Source organism: Pelobates fuscus, chromosome 3 (assembly GCF_036172605.1).
Source record: "Pelobates fuscus isolate aPelFus1 chromosome 3, aPelFus1.pri, whole genome shotgun sequence".
NCBI lineage: Eukaryota > Metazoa > Chordata > Amphibia > Anura > Pelobatidae > Pelobates > Pelobates fuscus.
In genome coordinates this window covers 312,037,018-312,058,090 of record NC_086319.1, presented here as the reverse complement: position 1 = coordinate 312,058,090, position 21,073 = coordinate 312,037,018, and the positions used below count along the sequence as shown (strand labels likewise).

At 37.2% G+C, this 21,073-nt stretch overlaps 1 protein-coding gene across 1 annotated transcript in view; it reads right to left on the bottom strand.

Moving 5' to 3' along the window:
• AGBL1 (AGBL carboxypeptidase 1) overlaps positions 1-21,073 on the bottom strand; it is a 707,263-nt gene that overhangs the window by 390,626 nt on the left and 295,564 nt on the right. Inside the window, exon 18 of the mRNA XM_063448878.1 lies at positions 10,803-10,983. Coding sequence (XP_063304948.1) covers positions 10,803-10,983 — 181 coding nt within the window. The remainder of the gene's footprint in view (positions 1-10,802; positions 10,984-21,073) is intronic.

The window sequence follows — 21,073 nt, the reverse complement described above, 5'->3', positions numbered from 1 at the left end:
TAGGACACGAATATTAAAGAGTGAAAAAAAAATTAAAAATTTTGTTATTTTATCTTCTACCTCTTCTTCATATTTTGTCTTCCTGTTGTGTAACTTTGTGCGATGAGGTAACAAGGTCTTAATTATAATTGTTCGAATTTAAGCATTCTTCTGCTTGTTCAATTGATTTAAAGGTGTTCACATGACCCTCGTGAATAATTATCATCTTAAGTGGGAAACCCTATTTGAATTTTTCAAATTATGTTTTTTCAAAGTCAAGATGACTGGTGTAAAAGATCTTATTTTTTATCTGGTACTAAGTGAGAGATCTGGAAGAGCAATTATCGATGCAAATCGACGTTCTTTGATGATTTTTTCTCTATTGGCCTTGAGTATTCTTACTTTAAGTTAATACGAGTAAAAACTTACTATGACGTCTCTAGGCTGTTCCTTTGTAATGTTCTGAGGTTTATGAATTCTATGGCATCTCTCTATTATTTATTTTTTGTCGTTAGGTATGCCCAATGCGATAATATATTCTTTTATTGTTTCTCTTAATTCTTCTGGTTTAGATTTTTCTTAGGGAATCTTAAATTTCTCCTTCTGGAATGGCCTTCTACTTTAGAATCCATATGAGATATTTTTTGTTAGCTTGATGTTTTCTGCTTTTACAGATTTTAGTTGAAATTCCAAATTTCTTTGTTGGTCCTCCATGTCTTGAATTTTGATTAATAGTTGGTTGGTCTCTCTTTTCATTTCTTGTTTGATTTCTGCTGAATTAGTGGGCGCTAATCACTTACAGACAAGTGTATAGATGTGATAAAAATATCAAAAAATTATTATGCACACTTCTCAATAAATAAAAATGAATATAAAATTAAATATAAAATTAATAGCAATAAATACAAAGCAGTGCAATTCTAAGACCAGGGAACAAAGCCCGACACCAACCACAAGCCGCAAGTATATTTCAGCCCTCGGAGTCGCGACCAAGGGCTGTATGTTACATCTGTTTACTTGTGAGCTGAGTGGTTGGTGTCGGACTTTGTTCCCTGGTCTTAGAATTGCACTGCTTTGTATTTATTGCTATTAAATTTATATTTAATGTTATATTCATTTTCATTTATTAAGAAGTGTGCATAATACATTTTTGATATTTTCATCACATCTATACACTTGTCTGTAAGTGTTTAGTGCCCTTATTTGGTGGGTTTGTACCCACCTTCTTTTTTCTTATTTTGCTTTATAGGCTAATTGGGGTGTGCCTATTGAGTGGCAGCTTTTCACCTATAGTGTGCATCTATAGTACCTTTTTTCTGGATCTATCTATTTGTATTGGATTTAATATTTATTTTTTAATCTCCAATAGTATGTCTTACAAGCTGGCATTTAGCAGATCAAGTGTTACTTCTTCTCTTTCTTTTCTTATTTCTGATTCTGTGATATCTTCATTTGAAAGGGATTCTCTAGTAGAGAAATTCATTTTTTTTCTTTTGAACTTTGTGGTGAGAAGTACATTGAAACACTTTTATCATATTTTTGTTCTTTTTTGTATCCCTGTTTGCAGTTGGTTTCTGATCTTGGGCTCTTTTAGTAGCCATTCCTCTTCTTCACCTCTGTTCTTTCTTCCAATTCAGCCAACTTATTCTCTTTTCTCCCTTCCTCCTCTTGTTTCTCTCTTTCCGGCCCCCTTTCACCATTTTCCCTTCCCTTTTCCTTACTTTTTTCTCCCATTTTCCTCTCTTCCCTCTTTTATAACTTATATTGTAGTTGTATAACATTATATACTTTAGAGATAAGGATATTTGAAGCTTATCACTGAACAAACAGAAGAATAATAGCTATGGGGGAATTTTGAAGTTTAAAGGGAAAAATAAGGATCAGAGAAAAAAAATCAAGCACTTTTTTCGGCTATCAAGGTATAGATAGATTTTGTTTTATGCTTGCATTTACTGTCTTTCTGTTACTCTCTATTTCTTGTATTACTATTATACCACTCAGTTTTAACAATAAATTATTCACTTTTACCGTTAATTCCTTATCTCCCCTCTTTTGACTGCAGTCAGTTTGAACAGGGTTGATAACTATGCAGGAAACTTTGTGTAAGAAAAATTACCCGCTTTTCTGTCTTGAGGCACTTTTACTACTTCTAGCTTGTATTAATCCTTAGCTCTTACTACCTCATGAGGCGTTATTATTAAGCAGCGTTGGTTTCAGCCGCATGGATTCTTTTTTTTTTTTAAGTATAATGATTTTCTTCTGTTTCAGGTATGTGTGTGTTTGTGGGGTTTACCGCACCGGACACCATAACCACGGTAAACCCCACAAACGTGGCAGCTAGGTTGGGGTCTCGCTGTCCTCCACTCACCCTGAACCCAAGACCAGGATCCAGCTTCCAGTGAGTAGACCTCTCCCAGACCAGAGAGCAAAGCAGGCTGATCTTACAAGAGCAAGTGTTGTAATCCAAGGGAATATAGTGATTATAGCAATCCCAAGAGTGAATATTACTCTCCAAGCCCCCAAACATGAGCTTAGACTTCATGAAGGGGTAAAGCGTTCTGTTTAATGGCAGTCAAAACTGCAAACCTGATTTCCAGGTAGGAAGTCCTAATTTGAGCGACCAGCGCTGTTAGGGAGTTTCTGTGTCCGATTTTAGATCCAGGAACTTAATGACCAAACACTGCTGCCTGCGTTCATGCGAGCCAGCGGCCACCCAAACAGACAATTAGAACACTGAAGTTAAAATCGTTACTAAGTGTTAATACGGTTTAACAAGCTCTCGGGTGGTCTCTGGTTCGTGTTGCTGTTTGGTTCCCGTACCAAATAATCCCAGTTGCACGAACAGAGCCTTTTTAACAGTCCTGAACCAAAGTCTCACACATGGGCCATAGTCTTGAGGTAAGAGGCTGGCCAGCAGGCCCCTCCAAGAACCTGTGATGAGCTTCAGTTTGTCACACACTGAGACACGAACATGAACAAAACATTGGGAAGAGCTAGTATTTTCCTTACAGCAGCTAGTCAGGAGCAGTACTTATATCCATTACATTATCTTACAATTAGCTTAGTTTTACTGTTTTCGGCACACCACAACCACTTGTGTAACATGTCGTATGTTGTTGTTCATCTGAGATTGTATTTACCTAATTTTAAAACCTGCTAAGGAGCAAATGATTCTTATTAGTCCTGATGTGCAAAACCATAGAATTCGAAGAGGGTGTACTTTTACCCGTGACTGTTCATGTATTATAAAGGCATGTTCTACATATGGAAACTTATTGCTTGAAATGTGAATAATTCAAGGAGGCAACTTAAGTGATGACAAACTTAAAACAATAATTTAATCAAGTTTTAATGAAGCACCTTGAAAGTGACGATTGATGCACACCTGCATTCTGCTTCTGAAGAAAGGTAATCAGTGTAGATAGGTTTAGCAATATATTTGGAATGATTGTTTTAATAATACTAATAATGCTACAAAGTTTAATTCACTTTTATGTACTTTTAAATCATTTTACTATAGGAATATTAAATTATTGTACCAATTTATTGAATTTATTTACGGGTTATCTCCCTTAGAGTAATAACAAAAAATTCCCTCTTTGGGATTAAAACGAAGTTTAGTAGATAATAAACCACAATATTAAATGCATGAATTATGGGTGATGAAGGTGTAAGGTGCACATATTAGAATACTGGATAATAAGCAAAAGCAAATATTCTGCTAAAATGTATTTTTATGTTTATATCATTATCTCCAATGTGGACATTAAACTAAGTACATTTAGGACATTTTTGGCATCAGTATACGACATGAGACGCATACTGGAACACACACCATAGAGTGGGAGAACTCTATGCCTCCACTGGCGAAATGATGTGACTTCATTGTACTATTTGGTATTTAATTACATTTTATTGTTTTATTATTTATTTTATTAAATTCTATATATTGGTGTTTAAAATTAAATATAGGTTTTTTTTTTCAAATATCTGGACTCATGCACTTATAAAGAAGAGTGTGTTGTCCTGAACCACACAAAACATCTTTAGTGAGCCAGCTTGCAGGCTCTACGTTTGTGAGTATGAGAATTAGCTCCTATTTATGATATAGAGGTGTAAGTAGGCCTTCACTATTATTTTATATCTTCTTTTACCCTGAGACATTATAAGAAAGGTCACCAATTTAACCACAACACCAAAGAGGGGACTGGTCACCCAAAATGGACCAATCAGCGATACATACCAGAGCAAGGTCATATAACTATTGAAATTGAGTTTTCAATTGGCAATTTTACCTACTACAATATGTTTTTTATTTTTTTTTATTTTGTATTTTTGCTGTGCATAAAGATAGTACATACAGACCTATGGTACCCCAACGGCAGTCCACAGGTTCGACAATTTGCAAACAATTGAGGTACATGAGTTTATAAGCACAATTTTATAATTTTAGGTTAGCTAGACATGCGAATGAACATGCTCACTTTAAGGTTGGCGGTGTAGCATCATAGGTAACTAAGCGTTGCTTAAGCATATAAGTGGTGTGCTGAGCTCTGACATTCGAGAGGTTTGCGTTGCGCTATTTAGTAAGTGCAAATTCAAATAATAATAAATCTTAGCAACTATGAGAATCCAGGCATTATGTTTAAGCATTTAAGGTCGCATTAGGTGGACGACAGTGTAACATGAACGTATATGGCATGCGATTAATATTTAAGCAATTTTGCGTAGTAAAAACATAGCATAGCATAAACATAATTTATCAGTCTCAGGGAGGTCAGGCTTGGAAATATTGCGGGACATTGTCCTCTATGGCTGCATAGCTAAGGTGGCGTGACATCGGCCCAGGCCGCCGTGCTGCACTGAGAGTTCGTAAAGGTCAACCTACACCTTCAGTCGGCACTGGCAAGGCACATACCGAAAAGTCCCATGGGTCCCATGGCATCGCGGAGCATGGATGTTGTAGAGACTCCTCCATTGCCGCTGTTGCGTGTTCGGCGTCCTTTGAGTGTCGGGCTCTTGCTGGATGTGGGTCTCACGCCTAGGGTCTGTTTCGGCTGGGTAGAGTTTCGCTGTCTTGGGGGTGGGAATCCTCCCTTTCCCCAGCGCCGTGAGATGGTTGGTGCTCGTGGGCCTCGAGCCCGGGATCTTGAACGGCCCAGGGTCGACCCTTTCGGGGTGGTGTGTGGAGCTTTAGTCGGTCGCTTACGATATCAGTGTGCTGCTCCCCACCAGTGTGGCCGGCACCTCTGGGGTATGCCCCCATTTGCTCTCTGTCCGGGGGGGCTCTTGACTTGACACTTCGGGGCTTGGGACTTGGAGTTGCCCTGGCGGGTATCCCCAGACTTCCGTCCGCTTCCGTCTCTGACCCCCGCGGGGATTCTTGGACGTGGTGTGTCAGCCTCTAGTTTGGCCCAGAAGCAGTCGAAGATGATTGCAATAGAGTCTTTGGTGCGGTCATCGGCTTCTATCATAATATGGTGCGTGTGTTGCTTGTCCGGCACTTTCGTGTCGAGATGATCCGCCATCTTGGCAGCCCCCTTCTCCGCTTTGTGTTGGGAGGTCATTGTGCCTGAAGCTTGTCGCAGGGTCAGGAGCGCTTCGTCTGGCAGGGACCAAGATGTCCCCCATCGGTCCAAAGGGGGGGGGGTGAGTGTGTTGCCTTCGCTTGCTGCGGTCGGCATCTGGCGGGAAGGCGGCTGTCCGTCCCCAGTGCCGCCGCTAGGCCTCAAGTTGTTGCTGCGGTTCCCTGTCGAGTTAGGTGTCATGAGTGGCATCGGCATATCCACAGCTGCTTTCTCCATTCAATGAGACTGGTAGTGGGTAGCTACCTGCCTTCAGATTTGCGTTAGTCTGTGTTTTTAGGCCCTCGCTGCGGGAGCTCATGCAGCGTGTGACTAGTCTCTTAGCCAGTTCGGCTCCGCCCCCCCTACTACAATATGTTTTAAAGTTTTTATACTATTGCACTATTTTAGGTTTAACCCCTTAAGGACTAAACTTCTGGATTAAAGGGAATCATGACATGTCACACATGTCATGTGTCCTTAAGGGGTTAAAGGGACATGTACTTGTTTAAAGTTGTTCTTAAAAAAGCTGAGCTAAGTGTTTTTATGTATATTTATACACATGGAATGATTTGGCACTTTATATACTGCGCTCCACTGTTTTATTTAAAATTTGTCATGTTGTTGTGTGTTTTTTGGAGACTTACAAATTACACACTTGTTACCCTAATCCTTTAGCCTGCGCGGGAAGAAAGTAGTGTGCTTTAAATAATGAGCAAACTCTAGCCCATCTGCCTTTAAGTGAGGGAAGGAGTTTGCTCAAAGTACATTTTGTTTTATAATGCCGAAAGGTGTTCTCAAATCCAGTCATGTTTCTATGATGTTTCTTTATGTTGGATTTGTGATCTATTAAACTATACATCATTTCTCTCAGGAAACTGTACTATACTCTGAAAATAATGGACATAAATCAAAATTGTATTTTCGTATACAAAGAAAAAAAATCAATGAAAAGGTTCCTTTAATGGAAAGGGCACATATCACAAAAAAATCTTGTTAGTATCTAGAACATATACTGTAATACAGTATACAGATACTGTGGTATAATTAAGGACCAGAATGTCTAAAACACATTTGGGCTTTTTCTTCTGGTTTTCTTTTCTTCTCATTTGTGGAGCATGGCATTCGGGGACAAATGTGTTTTAAAAAAAAAAAAAAAAAAAAAAAGTATGCCTCAAGGGAGAAAGAATAGAGTTGAGCATTAAAATGCTTAGATCACTTTCTCTCTAAGGACCAGGGAAACAGTGGAATTCTAGTTCCCCTGCTCTTCTCAGTTGCTCCAAAGTGTCAGTTTACCCAAGGAACAGGCACACAGTGAAGAGGTCCATCTGGCAGTCCAGCACTGTCGAGTAAAAAATATCCTATGTATCTCTTTAACACTATAATATGAGCCAAGCAGTAGTTTATATGACATCCACAGAATCTTCAAATTCATTTCTTCCCGGCTAACTTTCGTTTAAACACACAGTATCTATTTTAGATTTTAACCTCCACAGCCATGTGTGCTTTCGGTATAGGAGTAATACAATACTAGGTTATTGGTGTTGTGGACAAGAATGTTGATCTTAGTTATATTTAGAGAAAACCCAAATTGTTGTTACAAGTGCACTTGGAGAAGCGAGAATTAGAAATCAGACACCTGTTGGTATTCAAAATAAGCCTCTGACGTTTTATTCATCAGCTGGGTTTTATACATTAAAAAGTAAGTGCTTACGTGCAAATACTCATAGAACAGTAATAGCAAAGGAGTACAGATAAGACATAGGGATGAGCATCTTGTACACATAACAAATAAGTTTCAAGGTCAGAGAGAACAAAAAGATTAGAGTAGAGACATCTTAGGTGGGGGCTCTCTGCTCCCGGAACTTAGACATATATGGTCTTAAGTGTTGTTTAAGCATCAAGCATTTCCTGAGTGTAAGTTAGCCAATTTTAATATAGGATATCATTATATGACACCTATAAGCTTGAGCCTTGGAATCAAGATAAATTCTATCACATTGGCCAAGGTTGAAAGTCCCTGTTGTACTGCTATGTCTACTGATATATTATGCAAGTTTGCTAAGAGCTGTAGTTCGTGCAATTCTTTTATTATCTCCTTTTGTATTTTAAGCGATTCTTATTACCACTATGCTGAGGGTCAACATGGGTGGACACTGATTGTCCTACGAGACCACTCATTGCAATCACTTGAGTGCTGAGATTATGCAGATACACTTTACAAAAACATTTTCAAATACTATTACTAATATGCATATCTAGGAGGTAGCATTCAATCTCATTTCACATTGTTTCCTTTTTTTAGGAGGAGGGTGATCTTTAGAATGAATGACCCTTTCAGACCATACCTAAATCATCTTGTTACGTATTTTGCCACTTTTCTGCCTGCTTTAATTTGTCAGATAATTATAGACATGCATAAAATGGAAGCAAATGTCTCCTTCAGATATATATATATATATATTTATTTTTTATTTTATTTTTTCAAAGCCACGTTAAACCATGTGTATCACCATTCATAGTACCATCAGACAATTTTAAATTGATGAATATTTTTTATGCCATGTATCTGGGGAAAAGGAACACTTAAAAGATTTCTTTCTTTGGCAGAAGATTTCTATTATTACACAGCATCTATCATTGATGTTTATGGAGATAGAAAAGCTGCTGTATACTTGTTTAATTAATAGCCTAATCTCAACACATATAAATTGATGCAAGGCGGCTTGTGTTTCCAGAAGGTAATGCTGAAAGATCAAACTGTCTCTTACACAGAGATCAATTAAACAGAGGAGCTGAATTCATAATAGGTTTTCTGCAGGAAAAAACTATCATTGTTCAACTGGTGTCAACCAAAAAGAAAAGAAAGTTCTGCTTCTAAATTGCGCTATGCTCCCTCGTTAATAATAGTGAAAAACAAAACTTTGTTGAAGCAAAATCACTGAGGGATCCTTTCCTGTAGTTTATTACAAATTGGTTAAATTTCCTTTTACCATAAGTATTACAATGCAAAGAAATGGTTACATTATTTGTTTCTGCCACCAGTGTATTTTGATGTGAAATTTTCAATACAATATTAAAAATGTTAATAAAATGCAAGATGGACAGGTCAATATACTAAGTTATGTAAAGAGTTGCACTGCTGATAAAGTTATAGTATCACGAGTTGCAGACTGGCCTTTTATAACTCAGCTCAGCCAACAAATCTATCTTCACGGTGTAAGTGCAGACCTTTCATGATATTGGAAAAATGGCTGGCATCATATTAATAGAGCTGCAGAGAATTATTAACACATTCAGTTCTGCATTGGAGATGCATGCTCTTATCTCGTCTTAATAATATTAAAATAAATACATGTTGGGGGCCGTAACACTCCAGCATGTATTCTGAGAGTCGACTGTGAAATAAATGTATAATACATAATGTAGAGTCCTTTGAACCCCGGTAAAAATGGGTATAGGTCTTATAAGGGTTTCCTCTAAACCCCTTCTTCTTACCATTTAGGTTTACAAGTGTGGGTTGATATATAAAAGGATCAGGACATGGCTAGTCTCCTAGCCATGTATGCATTAAATACAGCATGCATTCATTTTAAGATTACTTTAATTTTTAGTACACCGGAGGAGAGCAGTGCTTTACTCTAATATCTGCTGTGGCAATCAAAGGGTTAGTTAGACTAGTGTAGCTCTCCTAGTGAGACCTTGTGACTGGTCTCATTAGACGTAGCATTTATGATTGAATATATATATTTTTTTTCAACAAACACAACTGCAGCTTTATTTAATAAATAGGAAATGGAGGGAATGTGGTACAGTCCAAACTTTTTGCTAACTGTGGCAAAACTACATCAAACTTGCATTTTATATGTAATTTTGCTGCATTGACAGGTTGTTCACCAGATATGTTTAAAAGGTAAATTATTAAAATATGAGAAATATTATGACATCTCTCAGTATAATAATACATTATAGCATAAACAATCAATACAAAAAAAACTGCAGAGATTACCTGTGATCTATTACTTTGCAAAATACAACAAGAAGTAAATCACCATCTGTTGAAGAGCATTTTCCCTGATGCTCTACTAGGCTTATGGCTAGTACAAGTAGTCCTGTAGACCCAAGGAGAAAAGCGCAGCTTAGCAGAGGGGGCCTTGACATGGCTTGGAGGTGGGCTTAAGGAGAGCTGGATGCTGATTGCGTGAGTATGGTTTAGGAGATGGTCTGATATAAATGTCAGTCATTTTAGAAAAGCTCATTACTAATTGGCCCACCAGGCTGAGTTAGTCCCTCCCTACCTCCCTAAATGCACGGGTTGCTGTTTATCCCATTTGGTCACAGCAGCGGGCTGGTATAAGGAAGGTTAAGGGGGTAAAAGGGCCTGCTTAGGTAAAAAAAGAGCAAGAGTAGTTAGTTGGCTGGTTAAGGGGTTAATACGGTTGGTTATGTGTTGGTAATATGTTGGTGGGTGTCGAGCTTGTTGATATCTCAGAACCCAGGGGTGTAGAATATACCCCTACCAGGATTGTGTAGAAAATGTTTGATCTTGTTTATGTTATATTTACGTGATTGTTATACTATGTTATGTTATGTCATGGGTCATCGCCTTGTGATTTGATATGTGGGGAAGCAATAAAGACATGCAAATCAATTTATAACTTTTTTGACATGCATTTTTCTAGATTCCTTTTTTGTTATTCTGTCTATCACTGTTAAAATACACCTACCATTACAATTATAGACTGATAAGTTAAAAATCAGCAGGGGATCAAATACTTTCCCCCCTCACTTTAGTGTTATGAATACAGCTGCATTTATAATGTTCCTTTAATGTTAATACTAATAAGGTGTTAATAAGGTGTATTTCACTTATTTCACTTATTTTCCTCCATTGCACCTATCAGTAGCATAGTAGTGGATAGTATGACCCAATAGATCTTAAAGGTAAGAATACAGTATATAAAATACAAAATATGCAAATCTATTCTCTAAATCTGTATTGCTAAACAATAGTTGGTAAGGCTGATCTTGTATTGCTAAACAATAGTTGGTAAGGCAGACTTGATGGGCCGAATGGTTCTTATCTGCCGTCACATTCTATGTTTCTATGTTTCTATGATCATTTAGAAAATCACCATTTTACATACAACATTGCAAATTTCATGTATTTCTGAATAAATATTGTATATGGTTTATTAAATAATTCTAAGTATCTGCTTATCAGGAAACATCTTGGCAAAGTATAAATATTGTCCTTACTTTCCATTGATGACCCCATCAGGGTTGAGCATTGGGATGATCTTGAAGATAAATAAGTCCCGTAAAATCTCAGCTATGGGGTCGTTGCTTGTTAGAAACTCCAAGGTTCCCTTCATTACCCAGCTGGCATTGCTCTCTCCAGGATGAACTCGAGCTGTGAGGACCATATACTGACGATGGGCTGAAATATTAAAAGGATTAAAATAAATATGCAAACAAATGTTTAACTAATTAATCTAATAAATCTGCAAACAACAAATTATTGATCATAAAACTGTCTATTAAGCTAATGTAACAGAGGAGATAGTGTCAGGGCTCCGCGGGCAGCGGTGAGGGGAGGCTGCAATCCTCTCGCAGCACTCACCCTCGGTCCGTCGCCTTACCGATAAGCGAGCGGCGTCCTCTCCTCTTGACACGCCGCTCGCGTTCTCCTCTCCTCCTCCCAGCGGCAGCATGTCTAACGCTGCACGCTGGGAGCCGGCACTATTATCTAAGCGCCGGGGTCACTCACGTGACCCGGCGTTAAAGCTACAGTGCAACAAACACAGTGGGGGGTATAGATATCCCCCACGTGTGTTTGTTAATACTGATTGGTGGTTAGCCAATCAGGATTCAGGCTAGGATTTAAATACTTACCTTTCCTGTCTATCTGTGCCCTGTTGTGGTCTTTGCTTCATAGTATTGATTCTGAACGTGTGCTTTCTGGTTACGTACTCTCTGGCTTGTTATACTGACTTTGTGACTTTTTCCTACCCTTTGACCTCGGCTTGTTTCTCGTTATTCTGTTTTCTGGTTCCCCTTACTCGGCTTGTCTCCTGACTATTCTGTGTGTGCTTAGCCCGGCCACTCTAAGGACCGGTACTGCACACTTTCTGTTTGTGTGTCTGTGTGTGTGTTAGCGTGTTGGGATCCCCAGTATCTTGACAGATAGAAACACAAGTAGCAAGAGAGGTGAGAACGGACAACAGCTCAATTAGCCTGCCCTTGGTGGGTCCCCACTCAGATCTCAAGCTGGTTTTAGCTCATCTTGTGCCATTACAGAGAGAACATATCTGAAGCATATCAGACTGGTCCCACCAGATATCTTTGAGCATAAAAGATAGGCAAAACAAGACCAATGGAAAATATATCTAAGGATACATACCTAGGAAAAATACAAAACACAAATCAAAGTATTCAGTGTCTTAATAGTTTGAATCTTTAATCATTAAACTTCATAACGGAAGTTTTTCTGAGATTTTTTGGGGCACTTTTTTATGTGTGTTCCACTGTAATTTAACATTTTCTCTTTAAGTGTACCCATACATAATTGTTAACATTCCTCAAATATCTAATATTTGAATTATTTTTTGCAAGTTAAAGGAATATATATATATATATATATATATATATATATATATATATATATATATATATATATCTCCATACACACACACACACACATATATATATATATATATATATATATATATATATATATATATATATATATATACACACATTAATTAGTCCATTTTACCTCGCATCTTCCAATTCTGATCTTTACCTGGATTTGTGTTCAAGTCCATTGCAGGAATATATATATAGGTCAAAAATACTCATGAACATTGCATGCTGTCCCCAAGTTTACCAAGGGAGGCAGTATCGATTGAGAACAACAGGGGACCAAGGACTGAACCTTGGGGAATAGAGAGGGGTTGGGGAGAAGAGGTAGAGCCAGAGAGAGAAACAATTATATATCTCGCAATATCTCGTATACCAAGAATACAGAGAATGAGAAGAGCTGTTGATAATCAACAGTGTCAAAGGCAGCAGAAAGATCAAGAAGAATTAGTATAAAATAGTGACCTTGAGATTTTGCAGCAATAAGATCATTGGATACTTTGGTCAGAGCCGTTTCCACAGAGTGATGAGCGCGGAAACCAGACTGAAGCAGTCTGTCATAGTTACATAGTTACATAGCTGAAAAGAGACTTGTGTCCATCAAGTTCAGCCTCCCTCACATATGTTTTTGCTGTTGATCCAAAAGAAGGCAAAAAAACTAGTCTATAGCACTTCCAATTTTGCAACGAACTAGGAAAAAATTCCTTCTTGAGCCAAAAATAGCAGTCAGATGTCTCCTTGGATCAAGCAGCTATTACCCCACTAATTATAAATTATATCCCTGTATGTTAATCTGTCAATCTCACATACACAACTCTCTCAAGGATCTTGGACGCAAAAGGCAGTAGCGAGATAAGGTGCTAGTTCGAGTTAGAGTCAAGGTTCGGCTTTGTTAGATTTGGGATTACAGTTGAATGTTTGAAGGGTGATGGAAATATGCCAGAGGGGGAGAGATTGAAAATTTTAGCGAGAGGCAGAGCAAGAGAAGGAGACAGAGTTTGGATGAGATGCGAGGGAATAGGATTTATGGACAATTAAGATTATATCTGCATATTTATATAAATTAAGAATATTCAAAGGGAGCAGTCTATGATTTAAAAAAAGGGAAAATGAGTTAGTTGGATCTTATCTGTCATCTCATCTTTTTTTCTTTATTTCTATGTGAGGCTTTTTATCTACTTCGGCAACTGCATTGTGACATATTTTTTTATAACAGGAGTCATTTTATCAAAGGCTGCTCAGAGCGGAATGAAAACACATACAGTCTTCTGTTTAACTCTTACTATTCCCTGATTAGACTGGCTCAGGTACCAGTCTGACAGTTTAAGCTGACAAATAGCATTTTTGTGTGACTTATTTAAGAGAATTAAATAAGACAAAATACAACCATTTCATTTATAAGAAAGATATTCAAATAAAGTTAAACATACTAAAACAATAATTTAAAAGACAAATACCACACTTGGGTTTAGGACATCTATATCACAAAACCTTTAGTTGAGGTTTAAGCTTTCATTTAAAAATGAGCTCAAGCTAGCAAGCTTAAACAATCAATTAGTTTGAATTTGTTGCTATTTCTGATTTTGGTCAACTGATATTGTCAAATGCTGGAGCTCTCTTTTGTTACAATTAAAATTCCTATTTAAATTTAAGTACGCTGACAGAGGAGACATTTTTAGTATTCACTCCATGTTTCAAGCTGCCTGCTGTGCTTTGCAAAGTAGACCCAGTGATGCTAAGCCATATTTTGTCTAACTAGCCCCCTTATTTTATAAAGGTTGTGGTAAGAGGAGAACTTATGGGTGGACCTGTCCTAAAATATCTCTATTATCGATGGCAGTTTTTGACATCTTGTACAGCCATTTGGGAAATATTTGGGTAATATCCTTGTTCCAGTTCATTTGTTGGCCCTAGATTACCCCTTCTAGGTTGACCCCTCCTTGAGAAAACATTTTGGTATAGGGTTTGAATGAAAGCTAGACTGTGTATAACAGTGATAAAGGGACACACTTCCATTGGCTGAGATTTTGTTGAGTATCAATAATTTTATTGCCAAGTACTTTACAGTATTCTCCGTATCCACAATAGAGTATGAAACTACTGGGAGTTATATCTTGCCTTAGGTTTGTAAACTCTTGATGATGCACCCATCCCGTTTTAGTCTCATGATCCTTGATGTTCCCTTCCTTCCTGTTGTCACTTCTATTCGCTCTATTCTGACTATTTTATTCTTTTTATCTCAGACTATTTCCCCAACCTTTTTTCTCTCCTCTCCACTCACACAACAGTTTTCCCCTTTTTGTTTGCACAGTTTACCTGTTTCCCTTGTTTTCTACTTCACCTTATTTCTTCAACCCTATCCTTGTCCTTGCATCTCTATTACCTCCTGCTTTTTTTGTCTGTGATGGCCTCCTCTCCTTATCTGAACCATCTTGCTCTATAATTTTTCATCTGTTACTTTTTCTTTTTCACATTCACCGCTGTGGTGATGCTATTCTATTTTCTAAACATTTGAGGGTACAACAATACCTTGACAAAGACAAACAGAGAGGCTGGAGGGGACAAAGAGACACACAGAGAGCTGTGGGGACAAACAGACACTGAGAGGGGCTGAGAGGGATAAAGAGACACAAAGAGGGGCTGGGGACAAACAGACACATAGGGGACTGGGGTCATGATTTCAAATTTTATAAATTACATGTTCTATAAAAATAAAATTCTTTAAAATCGAATTGGGGGGGGGGGAGGTTAAGTAGTTTGCCTTGCCTAGGGCACAAAATAGTCTAGCACTGGCCCTGGCTATATCAGTTGTTCTGCAGTAAAGAAAACTTTTGGGCTGATGGTATTAAATCTGACTTCCAACTTCCTTCTCAATTATGTTCTGTCTTCTTTTCCTTGTGTTGATTATAAATGTCATCCCTCCTTGACTCTATGTCCTAACTCACTGTTGGCTAATTTTGGCACACTTCCCTTCTGGTTGTAACTTGCATTCCTTTTGATGCAAGGCTAGCCTTAAAGGTAAATGTTAATAGATATCTTTGAAAACTTAGACATCTTCCAGTGTCATCCAGCTCAGGCCCAGCTACTGGCTTCCTGTTCCTAAGGTCAAACTATAAAATAATGCATTCTGTTTCACTAGTAAAATGAACATTTTATCACGCTACAAGGGTCTGGTAAATAACTATTTTCTAAACCATTCAGTTGAGAATTCAAATGAAAATATTAAGTACTTATGAGAAAAAGAAGTTCAGTGAGATATGAAAAATATGTTTGAATTGAAAATAGCAAGAGAGAAAAAGTTGAATTTTAAAACAAACCACTACAAAAAGCTAGAAAACTAACATGATCTGTGGCCTAAACCTCAATTATCTTACTTTGAGTACAAATCAAATACCAAAATAATTTTTGCTTTTGATATTATCTTTTTGCTTCATGAAGCAAAAGAAAGAAACTATTGAACAGATCACAAATAGATAAAAGTCTGCTTCTCATACCATTCCCTTTTAAATTTTATTATATTGCTTTGTTTATAATTGCATGAGGATCTATGTATTCTAAAAGTTTTTAAAACAATCAACATCCAATTTCTATGTAAATGAATAAATGACAAACTCAATGACTGCAGTAAACACATAATGATCTACTTAATAACCATTCTTCAAACATATCATATCCTTTTGTTGCCCTAGATGTTTTGTTGCCCTAAATGTTGAACGCAAGTAACTTTGTAGCATGCCCCCTCCTTTGATGGAAGTGGGGGGATGGTTTGAGAACAAGACTTGGAGATTCAGTTATGGCAGGATTGAGATTCAGACAAATTTGGACCAATCGACTATTCTGCTGAAAAAATGAATTCCGAGCTGCCACATGCTTAATCTCAAAGTAACCAAAATGGCCAATGACCAATAGTTTAAATCTACCTGTGGGGGATACTATGCCTCCCACATTAGTACTAGGGAGGATATATACCTCTCCCCAGGAATGGGAAGGGGTGTGTATGTTACCAACAGCTGGACAACAATGGCTGCCCAATTGCTAGTCTTTTATTACAGAAAGCAGTCACTGGCCACTAGCTGTTTAGCATACATGCCCCCACTTGCGGCATATAAAATCTCTATGTCCTCCTCATGCAGTGAGTACGTGTCCAGTGCAGTTCTATTTTGAAGAGATAAAAAAGAAGGGTCTGCTACAAAATGATTGTAGCCAGGTGACCTAAAGTATGTAGTCAAGGTTTAAGCACAAATATACACGCAGATGCATACACCTTGAGATATGGTCCATAGTTTGGGAACCACTGCCAGTATTTCAGTAGCAGCAACCTTCATTTTTAAACAGATGGGGGTGTTAGAAGAGATTAGTGTACATACCATTTCTCCCATAAAACCGGCACTGGTGGGTATACATACATTTTCCATCTTGTATATTCACTGTAGACACATAGAAATTACACATGAGCACTACATTTCAAATTTTCCTTATGTGTATGTCTCCCTCTTTGCTGGCAAAACTTGTGGTTGCTTCTCGGACTAGCATGATCTCTTCGAGTAAAATACACAGTATAAATATAATAAATACTTCAGTGTAACGGATGATGTAGTTATTTTGTACTAGGAATTACTTTGGAATCTTTAAGGCCAGGCTCCTCCATATCAGGCACCTTTGAGCTTTGCAACAGCGAGAACTACATTTATAGCTGGTTGTCTATCAGTAGAAGATGGAGATGTGAATGGGGCACATATCATACTTTCCAGCCAGACCAACTGGAACTGCACACCTATCCCTATCTTCCCTATCCCTAGCTGGTTGTCTATCAGTAGAAGATGGAGATGTGAATGGGGCACATATCACACTTTCCAGCCAGACCAGCTGGGACTGCACTCCTATCCCTATCTTCTTTGAAGTAAAGTAATCAAGTTCCTGTCATCACCAGGTAAGGTTGAGTATCAATATAAAAAATATATAACTGGCCTTGTCTTACCAACTCGGTGGAAAATCATTTTTTACTACTCAAGTACATGAATTAATTTAAATACTTCACATTAACACATTGTTCAAAACGTTTTGAATAATGCAAAATCAGACTGTTGTTTTTTTGTGAAATAAGTGTCATTTTCGTTGCATTGTGAACCCTGACTTGTCTAATGAATGTGCTTGTTGTGAGCAGTTGGATATATGTTTTTCATACAGCATTCATATGAGGTACAACAGTCTGCTTTTTTCCTAATGGAATTAAAGAAGTATGGACTAGGAATAGTAGAGCATTATTTTTTAACAGTCTAATAACGGGGTGTCTGTCACCTCCTGCAAATGTTGGAGATGAGCATTAACAAAAATAAGGCTTCATCTCATGAACTCATGTTTCTTGATAGAAGAGCTGGTGAAGCATTACATGAACCCATGATGATACATGAGATAAATTATTTTCATTAACTCTGGGGTATGTATTCATAATAATTGTTGATATTTGTTTTCTCACCATTCAAATATGTTACAGTTACAACATCCATGTGAGTGCAACATCCATGTTTGTCTAATGGAGTTATGGGAGTATTTTTTTAGCATCTCAGAGATCCAGATGCGCAACTGGCAGATTGATACATGATCTTCTTTGTACATATTCAAATTGAAATCAGTCTCCACTAGCTGTTAATGACATCAGTTTGTATCTATTCACTTCTGTGAAATGATCTTTCAGGAAAATGAATTGCTAGTATGAATTAATACATGGCAACTAATGAGGTTTGACTTGACTCAGGGAGAAAACACTCTTTCAAATTCCACATTTACAAGATGTGAAGCAAAGGCCTTGCTTAGTAGGTGGAAACATTTTAACTGGGCTAACGAAGGAAACAAAGACAAATAAACGTCTTTGTAGTTCCATTCATAATATAAATATAGAAATACATGTCATTTCCGTACATTATTAATTCAAAGCAATGTTCCAATAGTAATGTGATGTACACAATTAGAAGAGTGATATTCTAGTCAAATGTTTTTTTAATTGACATTTTTTCAAAATGTAATTTTTAAGAAACAAAAATAGTGGCAGGCAAAAGGGGGTAACATTTCCATCGAAATATTCATAATTAAACAATACAATCATTATTTATGAACAATAAAAAAACATCACACAATTAGCATAAGACTATATTGACCTTCATAAGGAGCTGCCAAAAAACATGCTGCAAAATGTTGCTTTGTTGATGCCTACAGGACACGAGTTTTTATTTCTTGCAACGTTGCAGTGATGTTAAAATCGAAAGGTATTTCCAAGTGAAGTTTAAAAAAAAAAATAAGAAAACAACATATGAAAAAAATGCAGATTTATGAAACCCAGTATATCTATATTCATTGAGATATGAAACTTTACCTAAATACACCAGTTTAGTTCTCCAGTTCTAGTCCAAGCTTTGAATTATATCTTTGTAAAACTGAACTTTTCTTTTGAAAAACAATCAAAATTGTCTTCAACTAATATCCACTAAGCCACAGCCACTTTATGACATAGTCAACTTCCTCATTAAAATTCTTAGCTAAAATATGAATCGTGAACTCTTATTTCTTGGTAACTAGGAAACAGAATGAGTTCTGCTGATTCCATTAAATTTGTAACAAAGACTAAGAGACAGTATATCTATATTCTCAGTCTCAAATAAGATCAACGAGCATGCATCACCAACTGTCCATATGTCTGTCCCAAATGCAGGGCAGTTTTTCTCATGTGAGTTCATTCTCGGACCTATTCCGCCTTCTATTTATAAATGGTTTGTCAACAGCTTGCAATTCTGCGCACATTCTACGTTTTAATTAAATAGAGGCAGTCACCTTTCAGAGCTAATACAATCTTTGATGAATGATCCCCATTTTAAATGCTATTGAGTTACCTTAACTGCCTATGTATATACAACAAAGCTTGAAAAATAACGCTGTTTAACTTTTGCTTAACCTTGATTAGAATTTGCCATGTGTAAGCATGTTTGCTTTCTACTGCTTTCTTTCTGCCATAATTGTGATTTAACTGGGTTTAGCAGCCACATGCGGAGATATATGTATGACACTGTACAGCTGTAGCACTGGATAGGACACATGAGATCCCCTTAATTGATAGCAGCTGCTCATTGTATAAAGAAAAGTAGGCATGTTTTATGGTTGACAATCGATTTTCACATCTTTAACAGACTGTATCTGGAGTCTACTTAGAAATAAAACTGGGCATATTGATCATGAGGTCACAATACAGATATACAGTTTAGCATTTCTTAAGCAAATGGATCCAGGGTTGTATTGGCAAGGCTGTGCACATTCTCCCTGCAGTTTGTCTTTTCCTATTAGAACTTAAGCTTTGTAAGATGTGCTACATTTGTTAAGAAGCACACTGCAAGAACCCATTGCATTTTTTGTTATTGCTTTTATCTGAGTATTGACAAATGACAACGTATACCTATAAGAATGCACCTGATGTTAATTCGTACACTAACAAAAAGGACACTTTGGTGTATATTTATTAGGAAATATAAAAAAAAAAAAACAGGTGCTATTCAAAGGCAAATTGCTAATTTGGGAGTAATCACCATGTTTAACAATAGAATGCCTCCCAGAATTTAGCCCGTTACATCCAAAATAGCACCTGTTTTGCCTTGATAAATAAGTGGTGGGCACTCGAAGCACCTTAAGTTCTTCTGCTCCTTGCATTGTTTATTGTACAAAGGGCCCCCACAAATCTGTGTCTCTGTATGTCACTTTTTTACTGCAGCAATTTGCAAACCAACTTTCGCTCCCCACTTCTGCACACTCAATAATGTCATTTTTTAGAAAATCTATGCAATTCTGGATCAAGACAGTAAATGTCTTGGATTTCAGATTTGCAGCATATTAGGGAAATATATAGGTGAGTAACTCTATCTTTTTTTAATTTATTTTTTATTTCCTATGTTTAAATCCATAATCTCAATAAGGAATATTATAAATAATAATATCAAAGTATTTATCCAGTGAAGCTTATTCACTTTTTACAAATGTGCAAGTAGATTCTGCAGTCTAGATATTATACGTGTATTCATCATAAGCAGAAGTATAAATACTAAAGCTTCTATTCTGCATTTTGTTTATATCCATTTCATGAAATGCCTACGATGCATGCGTGGCAGATTCAATAAACAGTCTTGAGTATGTGGGCCATTTTATCCAAGCAACAGATGCCACACACAATGCCACAAACTATTGTGTTTTTTCATGTAGGCAGAATTATACTGATACACACTTAAAGGGACAGTCCACTGGCAAATATAAACAAAAACAAATCACTGGTTAGTAGATATGTCCCAATGTAAAACATTCATGCATGTAATTGTGCAGTTTGTAAAAGATGCTGTTCTCTTGTCTGTGATCCCTCCCATTCTTCCCCAGCCCAGACTTTCTCTGGCTTTCCAATCACAGACCTCCCAATACAGCTCTATGAGAAGTCTTTGCCAGGCAGATGCTCTGGGCAATTGAGCTAAACAAATCAGGAAGTATCAGGATCTATCTATCTATTTTCATCTTGAAGGCCAGGGGAGTGTAATAAGCTTAATTTAGAAAAAAGCTAATTAATATTGATATTTGCACTTTTTGCAAAATGAAAACAAGATGATACACTCTTCATACATAAAGCAATCTCTTAAAGAGACACAAAAGTCACCCAGACCCCTTCATCTCAGTGAAGTGGTCTATATGCAGTGTCCCAGTTCCACTAAGTCCAGTTTTTTTTGGAAACTGCAATAATTACATTGTAGGACTAAGACTGTCTCTAGTGGCTGTCAATCAGACTGTCACTAGAGGCACTACCTGGTGGATAACCAACTTTTGGTTGCCTAACTGATGATGAACATTCTTAAGCTCTACATGAGGAG